We start from the raw sequence: 23483 nt of genomic DNA, 5'->3' as shown, positions 1-23483 counted from the left end.
ACCACCCCGCCCAGCTGCTGAAGACCTCGCTGGCCCCCATCATCGTCCACGTCAAGGTGTCCTCGCCCAAGGTCAGCCAATCAGGAGCCCAATTAAGAACCCAATTAAGATTAAATGAACCTTGATTCAATTAACTCTGTGGTTTAAGGAGTGCGCGGTTCAAATTCTTCAGTCTGTGTTTGTTGGTGTGTGAGTCGGTGTGTGTGTGTGTGTGAGTCTCTGTGTGTGAGTCACTGTGTGAGTCTGTGTGAGTCTGTGTGTGTGTGTGTGTGTGTGTGTGTGTGTGTGTGTGTGTGTGTGTGTGTGTCTTTGTGACCCTGATAGCCAGTAAGGAATCATGGATTGGAATGTTGGACTCCTCCTCTTTTTAGATGTCCTTCTAAAGCTGATCTCTTCAACCTGAATCTTGTTTCTCCTCGCTCTCCTAATCAGTTTAGTAAACGATGAGGTGTCTTCGCTTTCCCCCCCGTAACTGATCTGGAAACAGGTAGTCAACTGGTTTTTTTGGAAGTAGCACGTTGGTGATGTGTCCCTCACTCGGAAAACCTCCAACACTCTTAGCTCCGCCCCTCTCTTAACCCTGCGCGCTGTATTAACTCCGCCCCTCTCCTAATCCCGCCCCTATCATATGCCCAGCCCCTCTCTTAACCACGCCCCTCTCTTAACCACGCCCCTCTATTTACCACGCCCCTCTCTTAACCACGCCCCCCTCTTAACGTGTCCCTCACTCAGAAAACCGACCAATGAGTGAAGAGAGTTTCCCTAGGCACCAATGCATTAGTCGGCTAGTATGAACAACTTAAAAACCCTTAAACGCACTTAAAATGTCAGTAAATGTTGGCTGAAGATGTCTCCCTCCTCACTTGTAAAAGCAATACCTCAAAACCTAAGAGCACGAGGCCGGAGGGACAAGCCCCCTTTAACTCTGGCCCATCACCGATTGGCTCCCAGGAGCGTCCCTCACGGCACAGACAGACGACAGGTGAGCCACACCTGGTGGTTGTCCACTGCGAGCTGCATGCTTGCCACTTCTCTGGTTTTTCTGCGTTGCATTGACACACTTTGATACACTGTGAGGTATCCCCGGCCCCTCTCTTAACCACGCCCCTCTCTTTACCACGCCCCCCTCTCTTAACCACGCCCCCCTACACTGTGAGGTACAGGCACTGGCAGAACTGGGAGCACTGGGACACTTTATACTGCTCTGTTTGTCCTTTCTCTAGCATCTCGATGGATCTGCTCAGCACTACTGTCTGAGCAGATCTACTGTCTGTCTGTCTGTCTGTCTGTCTGTCTGTCTGTCTGTCTGTCTGTCTGTCTGTCCTTTCATCTCTGTTTGACGAACTTGATGTGCCAATCACGAGTGGGTTAAGGGTGAGGGGTGAGGGGTGGGTGAGGGGTGAGGGGTGGGTGAGGGGTGAGGGGGGGTAGACAATCTGGATCAATGTCATGTGAACGTCATGTGTCTGTTGACCGTCTGTCCTCACGGTGTGTCTGTGTTGTCCGTCTGTCCTCACGCTGTGTCCGTGTGTCCTCACGGTGTCCGTGTTGTCCGTCTGTCCCACAAGGTGCTGCAGCGGCTGGTGAAGTCTCGGGGGAAGTCTCAGAGCAAACACCTCAACGTGCAGCTGGTGGCAGCCGACAAGCTGACCCAGTGCCCGCCGGTGGGTCCGGCCCTCTCTTAACCCCACCCCTATATTGATTCCGCCCCCTCTCTTAACCCCTACCCAATCTCTTACTCCCACCCCATAATTTAACCACGCCCCTATATTGCCTCCACCCCCCATTAGCCCCACCCCCTCTGTCTTAACCACGCTCCTTTCTTAACTTTGCCCATATCTTAAACCCGCGCATTTATTGACTCCACCCTCTATAACCCCCGCCCCCTCTCTCTAAACCCCGCCCCTACAGGAGATGTTTGACATCATCCTGGACGAGAACCAGCTGGAGGACGCCTGCGAGCACCTGGCAGAGTACCTGGAGGCGTACTGGAAGGCCACGCACACCTCGCTGGCCACGCCCCTCAACCCACTGCTGGGCCGCCCCCTGGGGCCCGCCGCGCTCACGCCCTACCCCACCTCCATCTCCGGCCTACAGGTGAGGGGGGGGGGGGGGGGGGGGGGTGGGAGCCTGTGTGGGTCTGTGTGTGTTTGATTCTGTGTCTTTGTGCGAGTGGGTGTGTTTTCTATGTGTGTGTGTGTGAGTCTGATGGTCTGTGTGAATGTGTGTCTGTGTGTGTAATTCTCTGTGAGTGTGTGTGTGTGTGTCTGTGTGTTAATAGGGCTAGGCCCGGGGTAGGCTGTCATCAACACACACACTCACACACAGACACATAGACACAGAGACACATACTACACAAACACATACCGACATCGCACACACACACACACAGATATGACACCCAGACACACAGACACACAAAAAACATCACAGACTCACACACACACTACACAAACACACAGAAGCACACACACACACACACTAGACAAACACACACAGACAACACAAATACACACAGAAACACACACACAGACACACACAGAATCACACTGTGTGTGTCTGTGTGTGTATTGATGATAGCCTACCCCGAGCCTAGCCCTATAAACACACACACGTTAACACCGTCGCCGTCATGACACACACTAATAAAGTTGTCCCTCATTGCCCCAGCAGAGCCAGCGCAATCGTCAAGGAAACCACACGGGCGGGGGAGGGGGGGGCGGGGGCGGCAACGGGGGCGGGGGGGGCGGCGGCGACAACTCCACCCCCAACGAGCGGCGCAATCTGATGACGTCGGACGAGAACTACCACAACGAGCGCGCGCACAAGGGCCGCAACCGCGTCTCCTCGGGCTCCCAGCACAGCCGCGACCAGCAGGACCAGTACCCGCAGGACCAGTACCATCAGGACCAGTACCAGCAGGACCAGTACCACCACCAGGACCCCTACCAGGACTCCTACAAGCCCCACCGCAACCGCACCTCCCCGGGGGGCTGCAGCCAGGACTCCCGCCACCGCCTCTGATCTGGGCGGTCGACGCTCCTTACTGGCTCCGCCTCTCCTTCACCTTAACGAGCTTAACGAGCTGAACCGCCCCCGGACCCCCCTTCTGCTGGGACGTGCACACACACACACACACACACACACACACACACACACACACACACACACACACACACACACACACACACACACACACACACACACGCGCATACGCGCGCGCTGGACTAAACTCTAATGGGTGTGGCCACGCCCCCGTTGCTGGCTCCGCCCCGTCACCTGCTCGTTAGTGCTTAACGAGCAGGCTTTTTAAGCTTCACCTCGATCTCCGTCGCATCCCCCCCAGATGACTCCCCTTCTGCTCACACACACACACACACACACACACACACACACACACACACACACACACACACACACTGGACTTAAACTCTGAGGAGAGCGGCCACGCCCCCTTCCGTGAGCTCCCCCCCCCCCCCTTGCTGGACTAAAACACACAGACACCAAAACACACTTTTGTTTCCACTACGACCTTCACCCTCTCACCGCTCGTCTGGGACCCCCCACCCTCCTTTGGTCGTTAGCTCGGCCTAACTCATTAGCGAGACTGAAGTGGGCGGAGCCTCTCCCCAGAGCCTGAGGAGACTGCAGCGCCGCCAGGAGTTGGAACGCAGCCCGCTTTGACTCAATGGAACAGAGTCTCGATGCTGAATGGACCCCTCCCCGTCCTGGCCACGCCCCTCTCCCCCGATGGCTTCGGCCATCTTTGTTTCGTCATGACATCGGCGGGGGGGGTTGTGATCGTTTGATTATGCCTGGCTCGTGTTTTTTTTTTTTACACGCCGGGTTGCATTCCGTTTGGAGAACGTCCTGTTTGCCGTGTCGACGTCACCTCGGCAACGGGTGGCTTTTTTCCTGTGTAGCGTAGCTTTTGAACTGCGTCGGCAGCATCCAATCAAATGACCCCCCCCCACCCCCCCGTACCCGCCGTCCCCATGGAGATGACCCTAGTTAGCACTTATCGAGCGAAATAGAAGGCAATAGTAAGCAACGAGGGCGAGCAGAGTTCGGGCGAAACACAACGTTTTTGGGCCGGTACTTTTATTGTGTGATTTGAGTTCAGACTGACGTAGAGTCCAAGCCCCCCCCCCCCCCCCCCCCCCCAGCTGAGCCGGTCCCAGCGCGTCATGCTAACCCTTTAGCCGCCGCGATTTAGAGAGCTAGACCCCCGTAAGAGATACAAGCAGAGAGAGAGCGGTTGAGTCTGGCATTAACAAAACAAAGAAAATAAAAAAAGAAAAGTTTCAAAAAAAGACAAAGAGAGTCTAGCGAGCGCGTAAACGAGGCTAGGTGAGCTAGCGCGCTAGCTAGCCCGCAACCTGCTAGCCGCTGTAGCCGCTTCCTTTAGCGATGCGATTGGCCTCGTGCGATTGGTCCATGTGACGCGGTGGTCGTGTCCCTGGCCGGGTTAACGGCCTCGTCTTTAGGGGTCGTTGTTTGCATCATGCGTCACTCTGTGTTGCCGGCATGTGTTCCTGACGACAGAGCATGCTTCCTTCCGCTGGTGAAACCGGAAAATACTCAACCCACAACGTGTTGAGTTTTGTTTTTTGGATGATATAAGGGAAACCCCGTTTACTCCAGGGAGGAAAAAAAAAGAATGAATAAATAAATTTAATAAATTTTTCGTCCCTGGACCCCCTAGTAGAGAGAGTCAATTTGTATTATTTAATTAAAGTCACATTCTGTTTTGGAATGCGAAATGCGCAGTGATGATTGATTGATTGATTGCCTTGCGAGGCTAAACTCACTTTCCAAAATTATGACTTAAATATTAATGATTCATATTAGGAAAATCTGAAATTATTTTTTGTCAGATGTCTCTGAGGCTACTATTTTGTATTTATTACTCCCATCCCCTCCCTGTTAGATACAGTTAGACACGTTTTTCCTTTGAATAGTGTAGATATCCGAAGAAATGTCTCATCTGGCATCATTTTGTTTCATATTTTACAACAATCCCAGACTTTTGTGTACAAAAAACACCGTCAGGATATTCTCAACACAGACTGCATCTCCAGGTGACCATAAGCCCTATTTCTTTGTTAAAATAAACTTCGGAAAGATAAAAAAAAAAGAAATCGACAACCTTACAAAAAATAGAAGCTAACCTAGAAGATTAAAAGAAGACTTAGAAGGTTTAATAGATGCATATTCGTCAGGGGATTATTTTTATATCAGAAAGGCATTGTACATAACGTCATGTTGGAGAAACGCTGTTTGCTGTATAGTTGTAGCCTCGAATGTGATCTCACGAAATCTCGCGAGGGAAACCGAAGTCTCTCGCAAGAGGAGGAGGGGGGGGGGGGGGGGGGGGGACCAGGTCCAGTATACTTAACTTCAGTAATGTGCAATACGAAAAGGCATGCTGTTTTAAAAATGAGGAATTTCATGTACTGTACTATGCAACCGCAGAAACCGTGTACATCGCTTCGAGCTGCGCTGAATTTATCCTGCGCTTTTATTTTGGTCCCCGAAAAAATCGTCATTGACGCTCCTGGTGGGAAATGTGTTTTTTCTCTCACTCTGTTTTCCGCTCTCTCTCTCTCTCTCTCTCTCTCTCTCTCTCTCTCTCTCTCTCTCTCTCTCTCTCTCTCTCTCTCTCTCTCCCTCTCTCCCTCTCTCTTGCTCTGTCTCTTTCTTTATCATTTTTTTTATGGAAGATGAATCTTAAAGGCTGATGATGCGGTATTGCATGCACAATATACCATTCTGATTTATGTAAGAAAATGATGATATGACGAGGGCTGTGAAAAGGGGGCGGGGCAGGGGCAAGGGGCGGGGCCACGTGGAAGGCGGAACTAGAAGTGACCTAAAAAGTTTCTCTCTTTTCTTTTTCAAAATAAAATTGTCATTCTGAAAGACATGTGTTCAAGTGTTGGTTTTTGTCGTGACTTCATGTCGTTAAGAGGCGCCGTCCGATTGGCTGTCGGCTTCAACAGTGAAAATAATTATAAATAATAAAAATAAAATAATTATTTTTCTTATAAAACGTACATAAGTTCTTCATCAATACTCATGAGTCCCAAATGTATGGGGTTAGAGTTTTAGTTTGAAACCCGTCTCTTCCTGTGTTTTAGTGACATCACAAGTGGGCGTGTCCACCGAGATGTTCCCTGGATAGATGAAGGTTCGTTCACTGTCCTGCTGCTAACGAGACGGCTCGCCGGTAATGACGCTCACGCTTAAGCAGGTTCGCGACAGCAACCGTTCATGTGCACTGCGTTGGGAATCTAAAAGTTCTTCACAGCAGGGGATTTAGTCTGATAAAAACAGTCAGAACTAAACGGAACTTAGTAGGATCAATTTCAGGTTTGCATGCCTTAATTTCCTTGATGCCCATCACCTACTATCCTTTTGCTTTTAGTTATGAGAAACACATACAGTATACCCACTGTATGGAAGGCAACACTTGCCCTTATCTAGAGCTGGTTTACCAGTACACAACGTTTAAAACTGACCATGTGGTAGAAATGAATGATTATATTCTATGGTAAACTATGATTATTATTAGGCCTGTATATCTTAATGGTAGAAACCACACGGTGCCTGGGAGTCTGGGGTCAGAGCGTATGTTGGAAGGAACCCATGATAGGGGCAGGTAGCTACGAGATTAATGCGTGCTGACCTCAGACTGGTGTCCTAAATTATTTTTGTTGATAATGTAGTTAGACGAACTCATGATTGATGTGGGCGGAAACCTCAAACAAATAAACTGTTGTGTGTGTGTGGATAAAGAAGAAGCTGATCCGTTGACCACCAGTGACTCTGCAGACCCATTCGGCTGTTATCGTTGTTGTTGTTTCTTAACGATAAAGTCTTTTGTCAATACTTGCTCCGGACCCCTCGATTTCTTTTACTCTCTCTCAAATTAGTCGAAGTGTTGTATATCTCGGTTAAAATCGACTACAAGCAAAGTCATGCCAACAGACGTTACAACGTCAATCCATAGTAAAGTATGTGATATGATGGTTGATTATTTTATATTGAGTAAAACGTTCATGTTCCGCCATGTTCATGCGCGTCACTAGTAAACCATACGTCACCAACTGGGCAACTCTGTTGTCAAAACTTGGCCTCAGTTGCCGAACGGAAGTAGAATCATAACAGCGTCATGAGGTGGCGTTCACACAAACTTTCCAACGTCGCGAAAATGTTTTCCCCATAATTTCCAGCGATGTGAACGCACCAAGAGCAAAGTTTGCTCCGGTCCACTGGATAGGCTGGTAGACCGATCTGTCCAGTGCACATCGATCGTCGAGCACAGGGCGATCTTAACCTGGCATGGGGCAATCTTTAACCTGGCATGGGGCACTAAGTGTGAGAGGGGCAATCTTGCCCTGGCATGGGGCAATACATGTGAGATGAGAAATCTTTACCTTAGAATGGAGCAGTATTTGACCTGGGATAGGGAACTACTTCATGTGAGAGGGGCAATTGTTGCCCTGGCATGGGGCACTACATGTGAGAGGGGCAATATTTGAGCTGGCATGGGGCAATACATGGAAGAGGGACAATCCTTGGCCTAGCATGGGGCACTTAGTGTGTGTGTGTGGGGGGGGGGGCAATCTTGAGGTGGCATGGGGCACTTGGTGTGAGCGGAAATCATTGCCTTTGCATGGGGCACTAAGTGTGAAAGGGGCAATCGTTACCCTTGCATGGAACACAAAGGGTGAGGGGCAATAGTTGCCCTTGCATGATCCACAAAGGGTGAGAGGGGCAATCGTTGCACCTCCATGGGGCACTAAGTGTGAGAAGGGCAATCGTTGCCCTGGCATGGGGTGTGGTAGAAATTAATGATTATATTCTATGGTAAACTATGATTATTATTAGGCCTGTATATCTAATGGTAGAAAACATTTAAAGCGTCTCTGGATTCTGATCCAGGACAGGACACGGTGCCTGGGAGTCTGGGGTCAGAGCAGCGGTTGGGGCCCAACCCCCCAGGAGCAGGAAGCTACGGAGACAATGCATGCTGACTCCACTTCCTGGGTCCTAGACTATCTCGTGACCATCTGGTTAGAAGAGTTTGTGATTGATTATGGGTGGACACCTAAAACAAGAAACTGCTGAGTACTGTGCTGTTGTGTGTGTACAAGAAGAGGCTGGAATCTGTTGACCACCAGTGACTCTGCAGACCCATTCGGCTGATATCGTTGTTGTTTTTTCTTAACGATAAAGTCTTTTGTCAATACTTGCTCCGGACCCCTCGATTTCTTTTACTCTCTCTTAAATTAGTCTAAGTGTCGGTTAAAATACACTACAGGGGCACTAAGGGCCCTATTTTAACGGTCTGAAACGCAAGTGGAAAGCGCTACAGTCTTCCTCTCACTTTCTCTCAACCCTCACTGGGGCTTCAAGGTCTATTGAGAGGAACGTTGAAATGTGCTCCATGGTTCACTCCTGTAAGAGCTGGGTTGTATTCTAGTCGCCGAGTCGGGGAGCTCTCGCATCCTACCGGTGGTGGGCTGTCAGGGCCAGCAAGGCCTTCTCTGCTGGCCTAAACAATCTGCCTCGATAGTGCTGGCGTCTGTAGCTTAAAGTAAGTGGCAATGACGCTGTTGCTTTAACCAATCAGATTTCGAGTTGGCAACGCCAAGGCCATCTAGCAGGCGTCCAATGACATCGGAATTTTCCCGTCCTTTGATTGGATGGCCAGAGAGAGGTACTAGTCAGAGCCAGCAAAGCATCGATAGCTACCGGCACAAACTAAAATAAAGCGAATAATAAATAAATTAAGAGATTCCCTTTACCGAATTAAAACTCACTTCAGAAACACGACTGAACAGACTCGACTTTCAGCATTAGCCTCCATGGCGATGGAAAGGGACTTATTGTTGGAACTGAAATGCACAGATAAACTGTACAACAGTGTAATCAAACTCTTCTTGAGGAAAGTAAAAATGATCACCAGTTTTGGTGAGTAATGCATTTTATTTAAACGTTTTTATATTTTTGTCATTTAATTAGGTTAATATTGACGTTTCTGCTAGAGATGATGTATGTATGGCAGCTGTGGCTACAGTGAAAATAGACTTGTTGAATTGTCCTAATTGGGTTTCTTGCTTTAGTAATGGCATTCTTTCTTGCTACATGAGATACCTGTCTGTGATGCAACGCCCTGTTATACTGTATTTCTGTGTAATATTGATGGTTTCTGTAGCCGTGGAGTCATAATGATGGCATTAAGAGGTGGATTAGTTCATGTAGGACACCAGTGAAGGTGTGAAGTGCACGGCCCGACACTACATCCTACCCTTTGGCGTGTCTTCTTGGGGATCCCCTGTCTCTGTCTTGAGGGATGTTTCAGGTCATTTTTTCATGCATCTCTGGTTACTCGTATCACACCCTGATCAGTAAGGCGACGCTCAGAAGATGTGCATGCAATGTTTAAGAGAGTAGAAAGAAAGTGGACAAAAGGCATGAGAACAGTTTGTAGTTTTGTACGATTGTCAGCCTTGTTTATGGGTGGGAGTTATTATGCTAAATGGGGGGGATCCGAAATGTAGTCAATTATCTGTACATGAACCAACAGCAACAAACTACCAGATCGCCTCAAGTATTTTGCAAAGAGACGACCGAAGCATCTCAAGATCTCATCGTCGTTTCAGCTCAAGGTAAGGAGCTTCTGGGGGGGGGGATTGTAGTTAGATACTAGACCACTTTGTGCAGGTGTTTATAAAGGTGCTGTCTGACTTCCCAGGATCTCCTAGACCAGGTTGCACCCAGGAGGACCAGAAGGTGACCAGATCCCCGATACCAGGCATGGGACCAGATCCCCTAGACCAGACATGGGACCGGATCCCCTAGACCAGGCATGGGACCAGATCCCCGATACCAGGCATAGGACCGGATCCTCTAGACCAGGCATGGGACCAGATCCCTGATACCAGGCATGGGACCGGATCCCCTAGACCAGGCCTGGGAGGTTGGAGACCAGATCCCCCTAGACCAGGCCTGGAGCACCAAGGTGGATAGGAGGCTGGGGACCAGTGGGTATCCAGATCCCCCTGGATCAGGAGTAACCATCACTGTAATGACAGGTAGTGACCACTGGAGGTCAGTGTCATAGCCTAGGGACATTGTTCTGTGCCAAGTAGTCGAAGAAGGGATACACATTAATGCATTGCGTTGTTCTGTGTGGCAGCTCTGGAATAAACCGAACACTGAGAACTCACGTGTAGTCGTGTCCAAATATATATGCCTGTTAGTAGTTAGCTACAGACACTAACACCAGGAGGTTATTTTAATTAATTCAAACAATCGTAACTGAAAAACTGAAGTTTTTCCATCTGATTTTTCATTGTGAATTTTAGCCAAAGCTGTGATTTGAGGTCATATTTAAGGTCACTTGCGTACGTCTAGGTGGACACACCGACCTCTGACGTCACTCAAACACAGCAGCTTGTACCGGCTGATCACACCTGGGGGCGGAGCATCACCCCTTTAACGTGTGTTTGAGCAGATGAGGCGGAGGACCCACCAGGAGCGAGACGAGGACTATGATGGGACTGCTCAAGTCTTTGGAAGGTTAAAACCAACAATCTTTACTTTCTACGGCGTTTGACCACCAGAGCTATGCTGTTCGATTCAAAGAATGTTTTACTATATTCCTGAATTTCAAATTCCCAAGAGTGTGCATGTTTCATGTCGAAGTTTAAAATATGAAATTAATGTTCTATGCTATCTTCTACATTCAAGCAAGCGCTTTTTTTCAGCATTATTTAAACAAGGTGTCCAAAGAATAAGAAAGTAGCCCCACTGTGTTCCCCAGTGACTGGGAGCCCTGGGCTGAGGAGAGCTGGTGGAGGAGCCGCGCCCCTGGAGGAAGACCAGGGGCTGGTTAGCCTCCTAGCATAGTGGTTTATGTAGTTAGTAGTGCTGACAAGCGATTAAAATATTTAATCGCGATTAATCGCATTAATGACAGTTAACTCACGATTAATCGCGAGTAATTTTTTTCTATGCCAAATATCCCTTGATTCCTTTGTCCCATTAATTTTTCTCGTTTTAATGCTCTTATCAACATGGAGAAGGGCATCGGCTTGCCTTGTGCATATGTTTTTTTATTGATAACAACATTGGCATATACTGATCAATTCAGGACGATACAAAAAAAAAGCCTATAGTGCAATTAAACGACGAACATGCAAACATACTGCCTCGAACATAGCAGTCAGGCTACTGCTTCTTTGTTTTGAGGCAAAGAAAAAAATAAATTTGTCAATCGTCTCCTAGAAACTTGGCCTGCTCTTACCTCATATTTCAGGTCCCTTGGGGAGAACTGTCCAGTGGCATTGAGGAAAACGTTTGAGGAGGAAGTTAACACAGACACAGCTGAGATATATCTGTGCTTTTTCCACAATGTGGGATGTGTTTTCGATCTACAACCTGTTCTGTCTCGGCAGTATTTTGTTTTTTTTCGCCTATACACATACCCAAATGGAAAAGCTTATAACACAGTAACCCTAAGTCCTAGATGGATGTATGATACTTCATTTGAAAGCTGACAAGCTCTAGTTTCTGTAGATATGTTTACACACAACCTAAATGACATCAGTTCAAACATGGCTCTAAAGCAATTTCTTTGTCTTCAATAATAGGTCATAATTGAACTACAATAACTAGGATGTGCTTTATGTAAGGCATATGGCAATATGCCAAATACCTTCTACATCATGCCAACTACACCTGGAAGAAATTTTGGAGTTCTAGGCCTAAACCTTTGGGAGTTAATGGAGTTTTTATGGTGTGTTGTCACTGGCGGCACAAACCTCTCCAAAATGTCTCCAAATGGCCAAATTGTGCCAAATGCATTTACTCACTTCTGTGACACTGGAAACATTACTGAAGCATTTTGGTGACTATAAAACCTTTCTCCATGATTCAAAACATAATTTTTTCACACATTCATTTGATATGGCCATATTGAGATATTGTCATGTGATGAGACACTACCGGATAGTAACCATCATAGAAAAATGACAGAATATACTGGACTGAATTTCAAACAAGGATTTTATTATTCTGCAATATACTATTACTACTTGTGCCAATAACAAAATATGAAAAATGAGTGAACTATATACAAAAAATATGATAAGAAAATATGACAAGAACTACCACTTTCAGTAGGAGTGGGGGTCGGGCGTCTGCCTGTCTGGCTTTGCGGCTCCCAATCTGCATCACTGTCCTCAGACATTGACCTACAAACACAATGCAATGCACAAATGTCACCAAATATAATGAAGAAATATATAAATGCAATTCAATGGGGTGTTATTTACATAGAAAACAAATAAACACTGATATATGATATTACATACTACACAAATCAACAGGAAATAACTGTACATAAACAGAATGATTGTATTGCTAGCCTTGCTGCAATTAGCAGCACAACAAAGACCCTTTGTTCACAAGTTTAGCATTTCCTAAATTATGCTAAATGGTTAACCATTTAGCCTAAATGGGAGTCGGGTACAGTGCCAAAGGAGTGGCAAACCGGGGTGGTGGTTCCCCTGTTCAAAAAGGGGGACCAGAGAGTGTGTACCAATTACCGGGGTATCACACTTCTCAGCCTCCCTGGTAAAGTCTACTCCAAGGTGCTGGAAAGGAGGGTTCGGCCGATCGTCGAACCTCAGATTGAAGAGGAACAATGCGGTTTTCGCCCCGGACGTGGAACTACGGACCAGCTCTTCACTCTCGCAAGGATCCTGGAGGGGGCCTGGGAGTATGCCCATCCGGTCTACATGTGTTTTGTGGATCTGGAGAAGGCGTATGACCGGGTCCCCCGGGAGAAACTGTGGGAGGTGCTGCGGGAGTATGGGGTAAGGGGGTCTATCCTCAGGGCCATCCAATCTTTGTACTCCCAAAGCGAGAGCTGTGTTCGTGTTCTCGGCAGCCAGTCAGTTTCGTTCTCAGTGGGTGCTGGTCTCCGCCAGGGCTGCGCCTTGTCACCAATCCTGTTTGTGATATACATGGACAGGATATCGAGGCGTAGTCGTGGTGGGGAGGGGTTGCAGTTCGGTGGTCTGAGGATCTCGTCACTGCTTTTTGCAGATGATGTGGTCCTCATTGGATCATCGGCCTGTGACCTTCAGCACTCACTGGATCGGCTGGCGGCCGAGTGTGAAGCGGCTGGGATGAGGATCAGCACCGCTAAATCTGAGGCCATGACTCTTAGCAGGAAACCGGTGGATTGCTTACTCCGGGTAGGAAATGAGTCCTTAGCCCAAGTGAAGGAGTTCAAGTACCTCGGGGTCTTGTTCGCGAGTGAGGGTACTATGGAGCGTGAGATTGGCCGGAGAATCGGAGCAGCGGGGGCGGTATTGCGTTCGCTTTACCGCACCGTTGTAACGAAAAGAGAGCTGAGCCGCAAGGCAAAGCTCTCGATCTACCGGTCGATCTTCGTTCCTATCCTCACCTATGGTCATGAGGGCTGGGTGATGACCGAAAGGACGAGATCGTGGGTACAAGCGGCCGAGATGAGTTTTCTCAGAAGGGTGGCTGGCGTCTCCCTTAGGGATAGGGTGAGAAGCTCAGCCATCCGTGAGGAACTCGGATTAGAGCCGCTGCTCCTTTACTTAGAAAGGAGTCAGCTGAGGTGGTTCGGGCATCTGGTAAGGATGCCCACTGGGCGCCTTCCTTGGGAGGTGTTTCAGGCACGTCCAGTGGGGAGGAGACCTCGGGGAAGACCCAGGACTAGGTGGAGAGATTATATCTCAACACTGGCCTGGGAACGCCTCGGGATCCCCCCGTCAGAGCTGGTCAATGTGGCCCGGGAAAGGGAAGTCTGGGGCCCCCTGCTTGAGCTGCTCCCCCCGCGACCCGACCCCGGATAAGCGGATGACGATGAGGATGAGGATGAGGGTTAACCATTTAGCATAAGTGGTGCTAAATGGCTACCCATTTAGCATCATTCATGAAATGCTAAACTTGTGAACAAAGGGTCTGTGTTGTTGTCTTTTGTAAGCTACACCCCCCACACACTAACTTTCTTTCAGATTTCACTCACGGCTATATATATATATATATATTTATATTTATATTATATCATTTTTCATTTATATATATAATGTATACTATATAACTATACTGTATTGTTCACTGTAAGCATAAAAACCCACACACAAAAATACACAAAGATGGCGTCACTCACCGATCAAAGACGTCGTCTAATTGTTGTTCGAACATCTCCTCTCTCTCAGAGTCATATTGGCTGTCTTCGCTGTCCTCGGATGAAGCCAAAATCAACGCGAGGGCTTCTTCATGAGTATAATATTTGGTTTTCTTCGTTGAAAGCTGTGCAACAAAAATTAAAGGGGCAATTGAGTTGTGCGTCCTGGTCCTCTGGAGGCTCTCTCCTGCGCAAAGTGAGTTGTCTGCCGTGTTGACGCAGCTTTATATCTCGGCTCATGCGTATCACACCTGGACACGCCTGGCAGCGTTGGAAAGGTAAACTCATTGGCTAGAAGCCCAAGTGATTGATACATCAATAGCCAATACGCTGTCCCTATACTAAAGCCGCGAAACAAAGTAAACAAAGCCCATTGGCCCTTCGAACTGGGAGCGCTCCATCTACTTCACGGGCTGTACCGGGGTGAAAACTGAACAGAAAAAGACGGGGACACTTTTATTTTGTAGCCAGCAAAGTGATGAAAACAAGCATACCCAACAACTCCATACTGGAGGTAGAGAAAATATCGATACGGCTGCGAACGTCTGGATGTTAGTTGACGAACAAAGTTTGGAGATGGTAAACAAATGGACTTTACACGACGATATTCACAAGCTGGAATAATTTTATGAACAACCATTTTGATGCTTTTGATCAGTGGATTCTCACGGACAATTGGAATATAAATAATTGAGGAATGGACACATATTACGGTTCTCAGATTGCTTCAAAGGTAGGGAGTCGCTCTGTTTTTTGGCATTTCCGGTTTACCATGCTGGTAAATATCAATGATTTATGGTTTTGTGCTCATGATTTCTAGAAAAAACAACCGGATGAATAAATTGTGGAGATTCTACCCTTTCTAACGACGTATAGAATGTCTGTAATGATGTAAGTTGAAGCGGGTTATGTTGCTCCGTAGTGGAAACATATCGTCAACAAACCCAATCGCCCACCGGTGGGCGATTGGGTTTTAAGAGGTTAAGAAGATAGAATTGACAGATCTCTGCATCACAGATGTGTATGAAGAAGTTGAACAATTCAAAATGAAGATGCTCCAGAGGAAACAAGACAGTTTTTTTTGGATTCCAGACCAAGAGGCTGATGGAGAAACAGTTGCCAGCACAGAGGTCCAAGATACAACAAGACTTTGTGAAGCTTTATGACTCTAATGTAATGGTGAAACTGAAACCAATTGGCCTGAATGATGAGCTCTCCTTTCCTGACCTGGAGCAGATGGTGGCTGCACTAAAACTGACAGACAGAATCAATATGGATCAGCTGTATGAAGAGTTCTGTGCTAGCCGTGAGGAAATACAGAAAGCTACAAAAGATACGACAAAATCCACTAGTGAGAAATGGGTGGCAATGTTCCAAAATGTGGGAAAAGACAACATGACCAACCTGTTCAAAATTGTCTCATTTGTGCTCAGTGTGCCAGGCTCAAATGCCTTTGTAGAGAGGATCTTCTCACTGATGGCTAATAAATGGTCAGACTCAAGAAACAGATGCAGCACAGAGCTGATCAAAAACGTCTTGTAAGGCCAATCCCAAACACACCTGGTGGTATAATATGTCCCCTTTACGCCATTGTTTTGCTTCAGCAGAAGACAATGTTATTCTAACCATCACAAAATGTTGTTCATGTCGGCTACACACTGCAGCATGTGACGTCAGTAGATGCCAATTAGCAGGTTAAGCCAATCATGATGCACCAATTAATACCACAAGAGCTAACTCACTTAATATAGATCATATAATAATGTACAGACACTGTATTGATTGAAAATATTTCAAACATGTACAGAAGATATATAGACAAATAATAATATAATATGTAATAGCATAATATCCGATTCACATAACGCATACTCCAAACTCTGTTTGAATTAAAAGTTTATTGTATACAGGAAAATTGCAGAAATTACAGAAGGCACAAATATTATCGTATTAAACATCTCTGTTCCCGAGTCGTCTGGTGCTACGTCATCCCACAGCGGGAATCGAATCGTCAACATATTAAGACTAAATATGCACCACCGCCACCGTCCAGGCGGGGCGCAGTGGAGTCCGCTCTCTGATTCTAGACATAAAACCATGGAATTAAAACCTTGTAGCTGCTTAAATTGCAGAACATTCCCCGCCTTTCCCCGCCCCTCCAAAAAAATATATTTGGCTATATTTGGATTTCATTCTCCATACATCGAAGCTCATAACAACCTATACAAAATATATATATATATATATATATTTGGGTACAATGCCATTGCGGGGTTATTGGTAATAAAGTCAGTCGGAATTATACAGAAGGACAGTTTGTAGTAAAGTCACGAGAAAAATACCTTTTTTGATTTTAGTGCCATAGATGCTTTTTAAGCCAAAGGGGGAAACAACCACAAAAAGTGTTTCAACAAAAAGTGTTTCAATATACAACTCGGTAGAAAGACGACAGAATCCACAAACTGATCCCTTATTAGTATTTTTTTTTGCTTTCTTTTTCAACTGCGTTACAAAAATACAATTCAATCACTTTGAGTTGACGACATGAAGGCTATCGTGGTCTGGATCGGGGGGGGGGGGGGGGGGGGGAGAGACGATATATCTCTCAGGGTTCAGATCCCAGAGCTTGTGGATGTGGGGGGGGAAGTCTACTAATATCATGGGTTAATAATACGACCACTGCCCAAAGCATGTGTATTCAACCTGCTATCCAACGATTACCACGTGGGTTAATCGGCGGGTGAATGCCTGAATATGTGTATGAATGGGTGAACGTGTGTGTGAATGGGTGAACGTGTGTGTGAATGGGTGAACGTGTATATGAATGGGTGAACGTGTATATGAATGGGTGAACGTGTGTATGATGGGTGAACGTGTGTATGAATGGGTGAACGTGTGTATGAATGGGTGAACGTGTGTATGAATGGGTGAACGTGTGTGTGAATGGGTGAACGTGTGTATGATGGGTGAACGTGTGTATGATGGGTGAACGTGTGTATGAAAGGGTGAACGTGTGTATGAAACGGTGAACGTGTGTGTGAATGGGTGAACGTGTGTGAATGGGTGAACGTGTGTGTGAATGGGTGAACGTGTGTATGAATGGGTGACTGGTGTATGAATGGGTGAACGTGTGTGAACCGTGTGGGAGGGGCCTGTGGGAGCGTGTGGGAGGGGCCTGTGGATGACCACCTGGAGAGCGTGATTGGAGGGACGTAAGCGAGGGAGGCGGAGTCCAAGCCCCGTGTGAGCGCGTCCCGTCTCCATAGCGACCCATAGTCCTGAGTTTAGATTACAAACCCCCCCCCCCCCCCCCGGGGCTGAGGCCCCGCCCACTGACATCACGGTATTCCCATCTCCGCTTTTTCCGATAGAAGTGGACTCCGACATCGTGGGCTGACCCTAAGTAGCGAGGCCGGCTACACTGCTTAGGCTGCTCCCAGGGGTCCCAGTGTCGGGGGGGGGGAGGGTCCGAGGACACTGGGGTACAGTTTCTATACAGCCCCCCCCCCCCATCTCCCCCTCAGTGCTGGGCGCGAGGGGGAGAGAAGGAGGGGCTAATAGGGGTAGCTGTCGGGGAACGCCAGCCCCCCCTGCGCCCCCCCGTCTGGGTAGGGCGTGGCCTCCTCGTAGCGGCCCCCCGCTGCGAGGCAGGGGTCCTCGTCCCCGGCGGGGGCCGGGGGGGGGTGCAGGGGGGCGTCGGCCTCCCCCTTGAGGCTGGGCCGCTGGTTGTCGGGGAAGGCCATGGAGAAGAGGGCCTCGGGGTTACACACAAACTTGTAGACGTACCTCTCGCCCGCCACCTGCCGGGAGCCAATCGGGAGAGAGAGAGGGGGTTAGCGGGGGCGGGGCCAAGGTTGTTGACGGTCCTATAGCGTCTCAAGATGGCCGACGGGGGAGTTATAACCTCCTGACCTGCCGCTGATTTGGAGGTTGTGCGAAGCAGAGTGACGTCGTCAGAGTAAGCTCGCACGATATCGTAAAAATAATTTAATCGCGATTAATCATGACAATAATACGATTAATCGCGATTAAATATTTTAATCGCTTGACAGCCCTAATATATATATGTATACGTTTTTTCAGTCCAGGTGTACGAGTATCGTGATTCAGATACAAAGACAATATATATCGTACAGCCCTACTGCAGTGTATGCTGACGACATTATGCTACATGGGTTAACCCCCGGTTGACCTTTAACCCCGTCAGGCGGTGCTGCCTGCGTCGGTTCAGGTCGGAGCGCCGGGAGTGGAGGGGGGCGGAGCCAGGAGGAGGAGGGGTAGGAACGCGACGTGCCTTTACCTTCTGCATGATGCCCTTCTCGTAGTAGTAGCGCAGCGAGCGGCTGAGCTTGTCGTAGTTCATGGCGGGGCGGTTCTTCTGCATGCCCCAGCGCCGCGCCACCTGGGGGGAGGAACCACAGCGAGCGCGGGGGGTGAGGATGGAGGTCTGAGGATGGGGGGGGGGCTGGTGGTCCTGGGGGTGAGGAGGAGGTCTGAGGACGGAGGGGGGCTGGTGGTCCTGGGGGTGAGGACGGAGGTCTGAGGACGGGGGGGGGGCTGGTGGTCCTGGGGGTGGTTACTGGAAACCTTTAAAACACTAAAGTTCCCTTAAATGACCACACATTGTGGTTAAGGGATGTACGTTTGTACGTCCTGTCACTAAGTGTAAGGGATCCCCTGTCTAAGCACCAGGTACGGTGATGAACTCACCGCTTTATTTCAGCTAACTATGGGATCACTAGCTAACTATGGGTAAACAGCTGGCTATGGGTTCACTAGCTAACTATGGGTAAACAGCTAGCTATGGGATCACTAGTTAACTATGGGTTAACCAGCTAACTATGGGTAAACAGCTAACCATGGGATCACTAGCTAACTATGGATAAACAGCTAGCTATGGGTTCACTAGTTAACTATGGGTTAACCAGCTAACTATGGGTAAACAGCTAACTATGGGATCACTAGCTAACTATGGGTAAACAGCTAGCTATGGGTTCACTAGTTAACTATGGGTTAACCAGCTAACTAGGGGAGGATCGGTCATGTTTTTGGCGCTCACCTCCTCGGGCTCGATGAGCTTGAACTCCATGTTCCTTCCGGTCCAGGCGATGAAGTGGGCGTTTCCCGGGTTGTCCAATAGGGTGACCAGGAACTGCCAGAGCTGCAGGGAGCCCCGCCTCTGGAAGGGCGGGCCCTCGCCGAAGGCCATCACTTCCTGTTTCACCTTGCCTGGTTTGGGGAGGAGGGACTTTAGAGTAAGAGGGGGCGGGTGCACAGAGCCTGGGCAGGACTACAAACTACGGAAATGGGCGGAGCTATTGTGGGCTTCCTGTTTTGTCACTGAGTTATTCTACCTAAGTGAGTGGAGGAAGTTTTCAGAAAAGGATTTTAAGCGTTTAAATAGTTATTCTTAAGTGTATTTCCACTGTAGTTGTCGGCCTATATACTGTGCCTTGAGATTTTTGATATTAATCTCAAGTCTGATTTGTGAATGTACATTCAAACACATTCACAAATCTCTCTCTCTCTGTCCCTGTCTCTGTCTCTGTCTCTCTCTCTCTCTGTCTCAGTGTCTCTCAGTGTCTGTCTCTCTCTCTCTCACTGTCTCAGTGTCTCTCACTCAGTCTCTCTCTCTCTCTCTCTCTCTCTCTCTCTCTCTCTCTCTCTCTCTCTCTCTCTCTCTCTCTCTCTCTCTCTCTCTCTCTCTCTCTCTCTCTCTCTCTCTCTCTCTCTCTCTCTCTCTCTCTCTCTCTCTCACTCTCGTCAACATTGATTGGTTTACCTTCCAGTCGGTCGGGGACCACACAGGCGTCGTCGTAGCCGTACAGGTTGGCCTCTCCGTCGTAGGCAAAGCGGGAAGCTACGGGAGTTAAACACAACATTTTAACAGGGGGGTTAGGAAGGGTTACAGTGAACCATGATGTGGAGTCGTTTCCCCGGTTCGATGCCGGAGCAGAGCGACTCACAGGCGCTTTTACTTTGGTAGAACGACGCCCGCGACTTTCCGAAGGACGAGTGGCAGTTCTGGGCGTCTAGGAACACAGAATTAAGAGATGGTTTAAAGGCTGTAAGTCACTTGTAAGTCCCTAATCCGAGTCACACCCAAAGTTTCAATTGCAGAGTCAATTGCAGACTTTAAGTAGTTAAAAGGCGCTGTAAGTCTCTTTAAAGTCACTTGTAAGTGTCTTGTAAGTGTCTTGTAAGTGTCTTGTAAGTGTCTTGTAAGTCACTCACCCAAGTCCCTTTACAGCCTTTAAGCGTTTCGAAGGGTGGAGGTGTCTTGTAAGTCACTTGTAAGTCTCTTATGTAAGTCAATTGTAATTCACTTGTAAGTCACTTGTAAGTCTCTCATGTAAGTCGGTTGTAAGTCACTTGTAAGTCACTCACCCGAGTCGAACCCAAAGCCCTTTACAGCCTTTAAGCGTTTCAAAGGGTGGAGGTGTCTTGTAAGTCACTTGTAAGTCTTTTATGTAAGTCGGTTGTAATTCACTTGGAAGTCACTCACCCGAGTCGAACCCAAAGCCCTTTACAGCCTTTAAGCGTTTCAAAGGGTGGAGGTGTCTTGTAAGTCACTTGTAGGTCTCTTATGTAAGTCGGTTGTAATTCACTTGTAAGTCACTCACCCGAGTCCAACCCAAAGCCCTTTACAGCCTTTAAGCGTTTCGAAGGGTGGAGGTGTCTTGTAAGTCACTTGTAAGTCTCTTATGTAAGTCGGTTGTAATTCACTTGTAAGTCACTCACCCGAGTCGAACCCAAAGCCCTTTACAGCATTTAAGCGTTTCAAAGGGTGGAGGTGTCTTGTAAGTCACTTGTAGGTCTCTTATGTAAGTCGGTTGTAATTCACTTGTAAGTCACTCACCCGAGTCCAACCCAAAGCCCTTTACAGCCTTTAAGCGTTTCAAAGGGTGGAGGTGTCTTGTAATTCACTTGTAAGTCACTCACCCGAGTCCAACCCAAAGCCCTTTACAGCCTTTAAGCGTTTCAAAGGGTGGAGGTGTCTTGTAAGTCACTTGTAAGTCTTTTATGTAAGTCGGTTGTAATTCACTTGGAAGTCACTCACCCGAGTCGAACCCAAAGCCCTTTACAGCCTTTAAGCGTTTCAAAGGGTGGAGGTGTCTTGTAAGTCACTTGTAGGTCTCTTATGTAAGTCGGTTGTAATTCACTTGTAAGTCACTCACCCGAGTCCAACCCAAAGCCCTTTACAGCCTTTAAGCGTTTCGAAGGGTGGAGGTGTCTTGTAAGTCACTTGTAAGTCTCTTATGTAAGTCGGTTGTAATTCACTTGTAAGTCACTCACCCGAGTCGAACCCAAAGCCCTTTACAGCATTTAAGCGTTTCAAAGGGTGGAGGTGTCTTGTAAGTCACTTGTAGGTCTCTTATGTAAGTCGGTTGTAATTCACTTGTAAGTCACTCACCCGAAGTCCAACCCAAAGCCCTTTACAGCCTTTAAGCGTTTCAAAGGGTGGAGGTGTCTTGTAATTCACTTGTAAGTCACTCCACCCGAGTCCAACCCAAAGCCCTTTACAGCCTTTAAGCGTTTCAAAGGGTGGAGGGGTCTTGTAAGTCACTTGTAAGTCTCTTATGTAAGTCGGTTGTAATTCACTTGCAAGTCACTCACCGAGTCCAACCCAAAGCCCTTTACAGCCTTTAAGCGTTTCAAAGGGTGGAGGTGTCTTGTAAGTTACTTGTAAGTCTCTTATGTAAGTCGGTTGCAATTCACTTGTAAGTCACTCACCCGAGTCCAACCCAAAGCCCTTTACAGCCTTTAAGCGTTTCAAAGGGTGGAGGTGTCTTGTAAGTCACTTGTAAGTCTCTTATGTAAGTCGGCTGTAATTCACTTGTAAGTCACTCACCCGAGTCCAACCCAAAGCCCTTTACAGCCTTTAAGCGTTTCAAAGGGTGGAGGTGTCTTGTAAGGTCACTTGTAAGTCTCTTATGTAGGTCGGTTGAAATTCACTTGTAAGTCACTCACCCGAGTCCAACCCAAAGCCCTTTACAGCCTTTAAGCGTTTCAAAGGGGTGGAGGTGTCTTGTAAGTCACTTGTAAGTCTCTTATGTAAGTCGGTTGTAATTCACTTGTAAGTCACTCACCCGAGTCGAACCCAAAGTCGCGCGGCTCCTGCTTGATGGAGCGGGGGTGAAAGGCCCCCGGCCCCCTGCTGCTGCTCGTTGCCGGGGGTAACGGGGGTCCACCCTCTCCTGCTTGAACCCCCGCTGGGGGGGGCGGGGGCCACCGGCTCGGAGAGGTGGCGCTGGTAGAGGGGCCGTCCGTCACAGGGTGGCGGGCCCCGCTGCTGCCCGGGGGCGGGGGGGGTACGGCGCCCGGGGAGCGTGGCCGTCCCGGGGGAGGGTGTAGGGGAGGGGCTCCGAGTGCTGCCGCTGGAACCTGTAGGAGGAAGGGGAGGAGTTAACACGGGAGGAAGGAAGGGGAGGAGTTAACATCGGGAGGAGGAAGGGGAGGAGTTAACACAGGAGGGGGAAGGGGGAGGAGTTAACACGGGAGGAAGGAAGGGGAGGAGTTAAAACGGGAGGGGGAAGGGGAGGAGTTAACACGGGAGGAGGAAGGGAGGAGTTAACACGGAAGGAGGAAGGGAGGAGTTAAAACGGGAGGGGAAGGGGAGGAGTTAACACGGGAGGAGGAAGGGGAGGAGTTAAAACGGGAGGAGGAAGGGGAGGAGTTAAAACGGGAGGAGGAAGGGGAGGAGTTAAACGGGAGGCTGCCGACTCACCTCTGGTCTGACTGGAAGCCGTCCTCGGGGCCGCAGAGAAGTGGGCGGGGCATGGCAAAGCGCTGGCTCTGATTGGCCGTCTGGAGTGCGTGGTGGTGTTGCTGGTGCTGCTGGTGAGGCGGGTGGAGGTGCTGGTGGGAGGGGCCAGGGGAAGGGGCGTGGCCCGGGGCACAGCCCCGATTGGACGGCGGGCCCTGCCGCTGTAAGGGGCGTGGCGAGGCGGTGGAGTGGGTGGAGCCACATGGCAAGGCAGAGTCCGGAGGGTGTGCGGTTCGAGTCCCGCTGGTTTGCTTTCGTAGGCACTGAACAAAAAGGTGGGAAGGTGAGGGTGGCAAGAGAGAGAGAGAGAGAGAGAGAGAGAGAGAGAGAGAGAGAGAGAGAGAGAGAGAGAGAGAGAGACAGAGACAGAGACAGAGACAGAGAGAGCAGAGACAGAGACAGAGACAGAGAGACAGAGAGACAGACAGAGAGAGAGAGAGAGAGAGAGAGAGAGACAATAACAGAGAGTTGTTGTGT

At 48.6% G+C, this 23483-nt stretch overlaps 2 protein-coding genes across 3 annotated transcripts in view; one reads left to right on the top strand and one right to left on the bottom strand.

Annotated features, from left to right (window-relative positions):
- The window catches only part of LOC132461141 (voltage-dependent L-type calcium channel subunit beta-4-like), a 29904-nt gene extending 24707 nt beyond the window's left edge, over positions 1 to 5197 (top strand). Inside the window, 4 exon segments of the mRNA XM_060056187.1 lie at positions 2 to 71; positions 1569 to 1664; positions 1912 to 2097; positions 2671 to 5197. Of these exon segments, the coding sequence (XP_059912170.1) occupies positions 2 to 71; positions 1569 to 1664; positions 1912 to 2097; positions 2671 to 3024 (706 nt within the window). The 3' untranslated portion in view covers positions 3025 to 5197.
- Positions 5198 to 16118: 10921 nt separating this feature from the next.
- Positions 16119 to 23351, bottom strand: LOC132460692 (ETS translocation variant 5-like). 2 transcript variants are annotated; one of them, XM_060055541.1, is made up of 7 exons: positions 22968 to 23351; positions 22330 to 22624; positions 20206 to 20271; positions 20022 to 20099; positions 19299 to 19468; positions 18534 to 18641; positions 16119 to 18039 (listed from the first exon to the last, which is right to left on the bottom strand). In XM_060055541.1, exons 1-7 carry the CDS (start codon positions 23208 to 23210, stop codon positions 17794 to 17796), a joined length of 1206 nt encoding a protein of 401 aa, XP_059911524.1. In that variant the 5' UTR covers positions 23211 to 23351; the 3' UTR covers positions 16119 to 17793. The 2 variants fall into 2 exon arrangements, with proteins under 2 accessions (XP_059911524.1, XP_059911525.1); XM_060055542.1 differs by having other exon boundaries at positions 18540 to 18641; positions 22968 to 23349.
- Between the last annotated feature and the right edge of the window lie 132 nt (positions 23352 to 23483).

The sequence above is a fragment of the Gadus macrocephalus genome, chromosome 7, assembly GCF_031168955.1.
Source record: "Gadus macrocephalus chromosome 7, ASM3116895v1".
NCBI classification, from domain to species: Eukaryota; Metazoa; Chordata; class Actinopteri; order Gadiformes; family Gadidae; genus Gadus; species Gadus macrocephalus.
Note: the sequence above shows the minus strand (reverse complement) of the source record. Positions and strands in the feature narration are given on the sequence as shown.

Bases quoted from the DNA above. Each gene is read 5' to 3' on its own strand.
- LOC132460692 (XM_060055541.1), bottom strand. From the start codon at position 23,210: ATGTGGCTCCACCCACTCCACCGCCTCGCCACGCCCCTTACAGCGGCA. The intron at 20,100-20,205 runs GTGAGTCGCTCT...TAACTCCCGTAG, and splicing joins CTACCAAAGTAAAAGCGCCT to CTTCCCGCTTTGCCTACGAC. The intron at 18,040-18,533 runs GCACGTCGCGTT...GGCTCCCGGCAG, and splicing joins GCATCATGCAGAAGGTAAAG to GTGGCGGGCGAGAGGTACGT.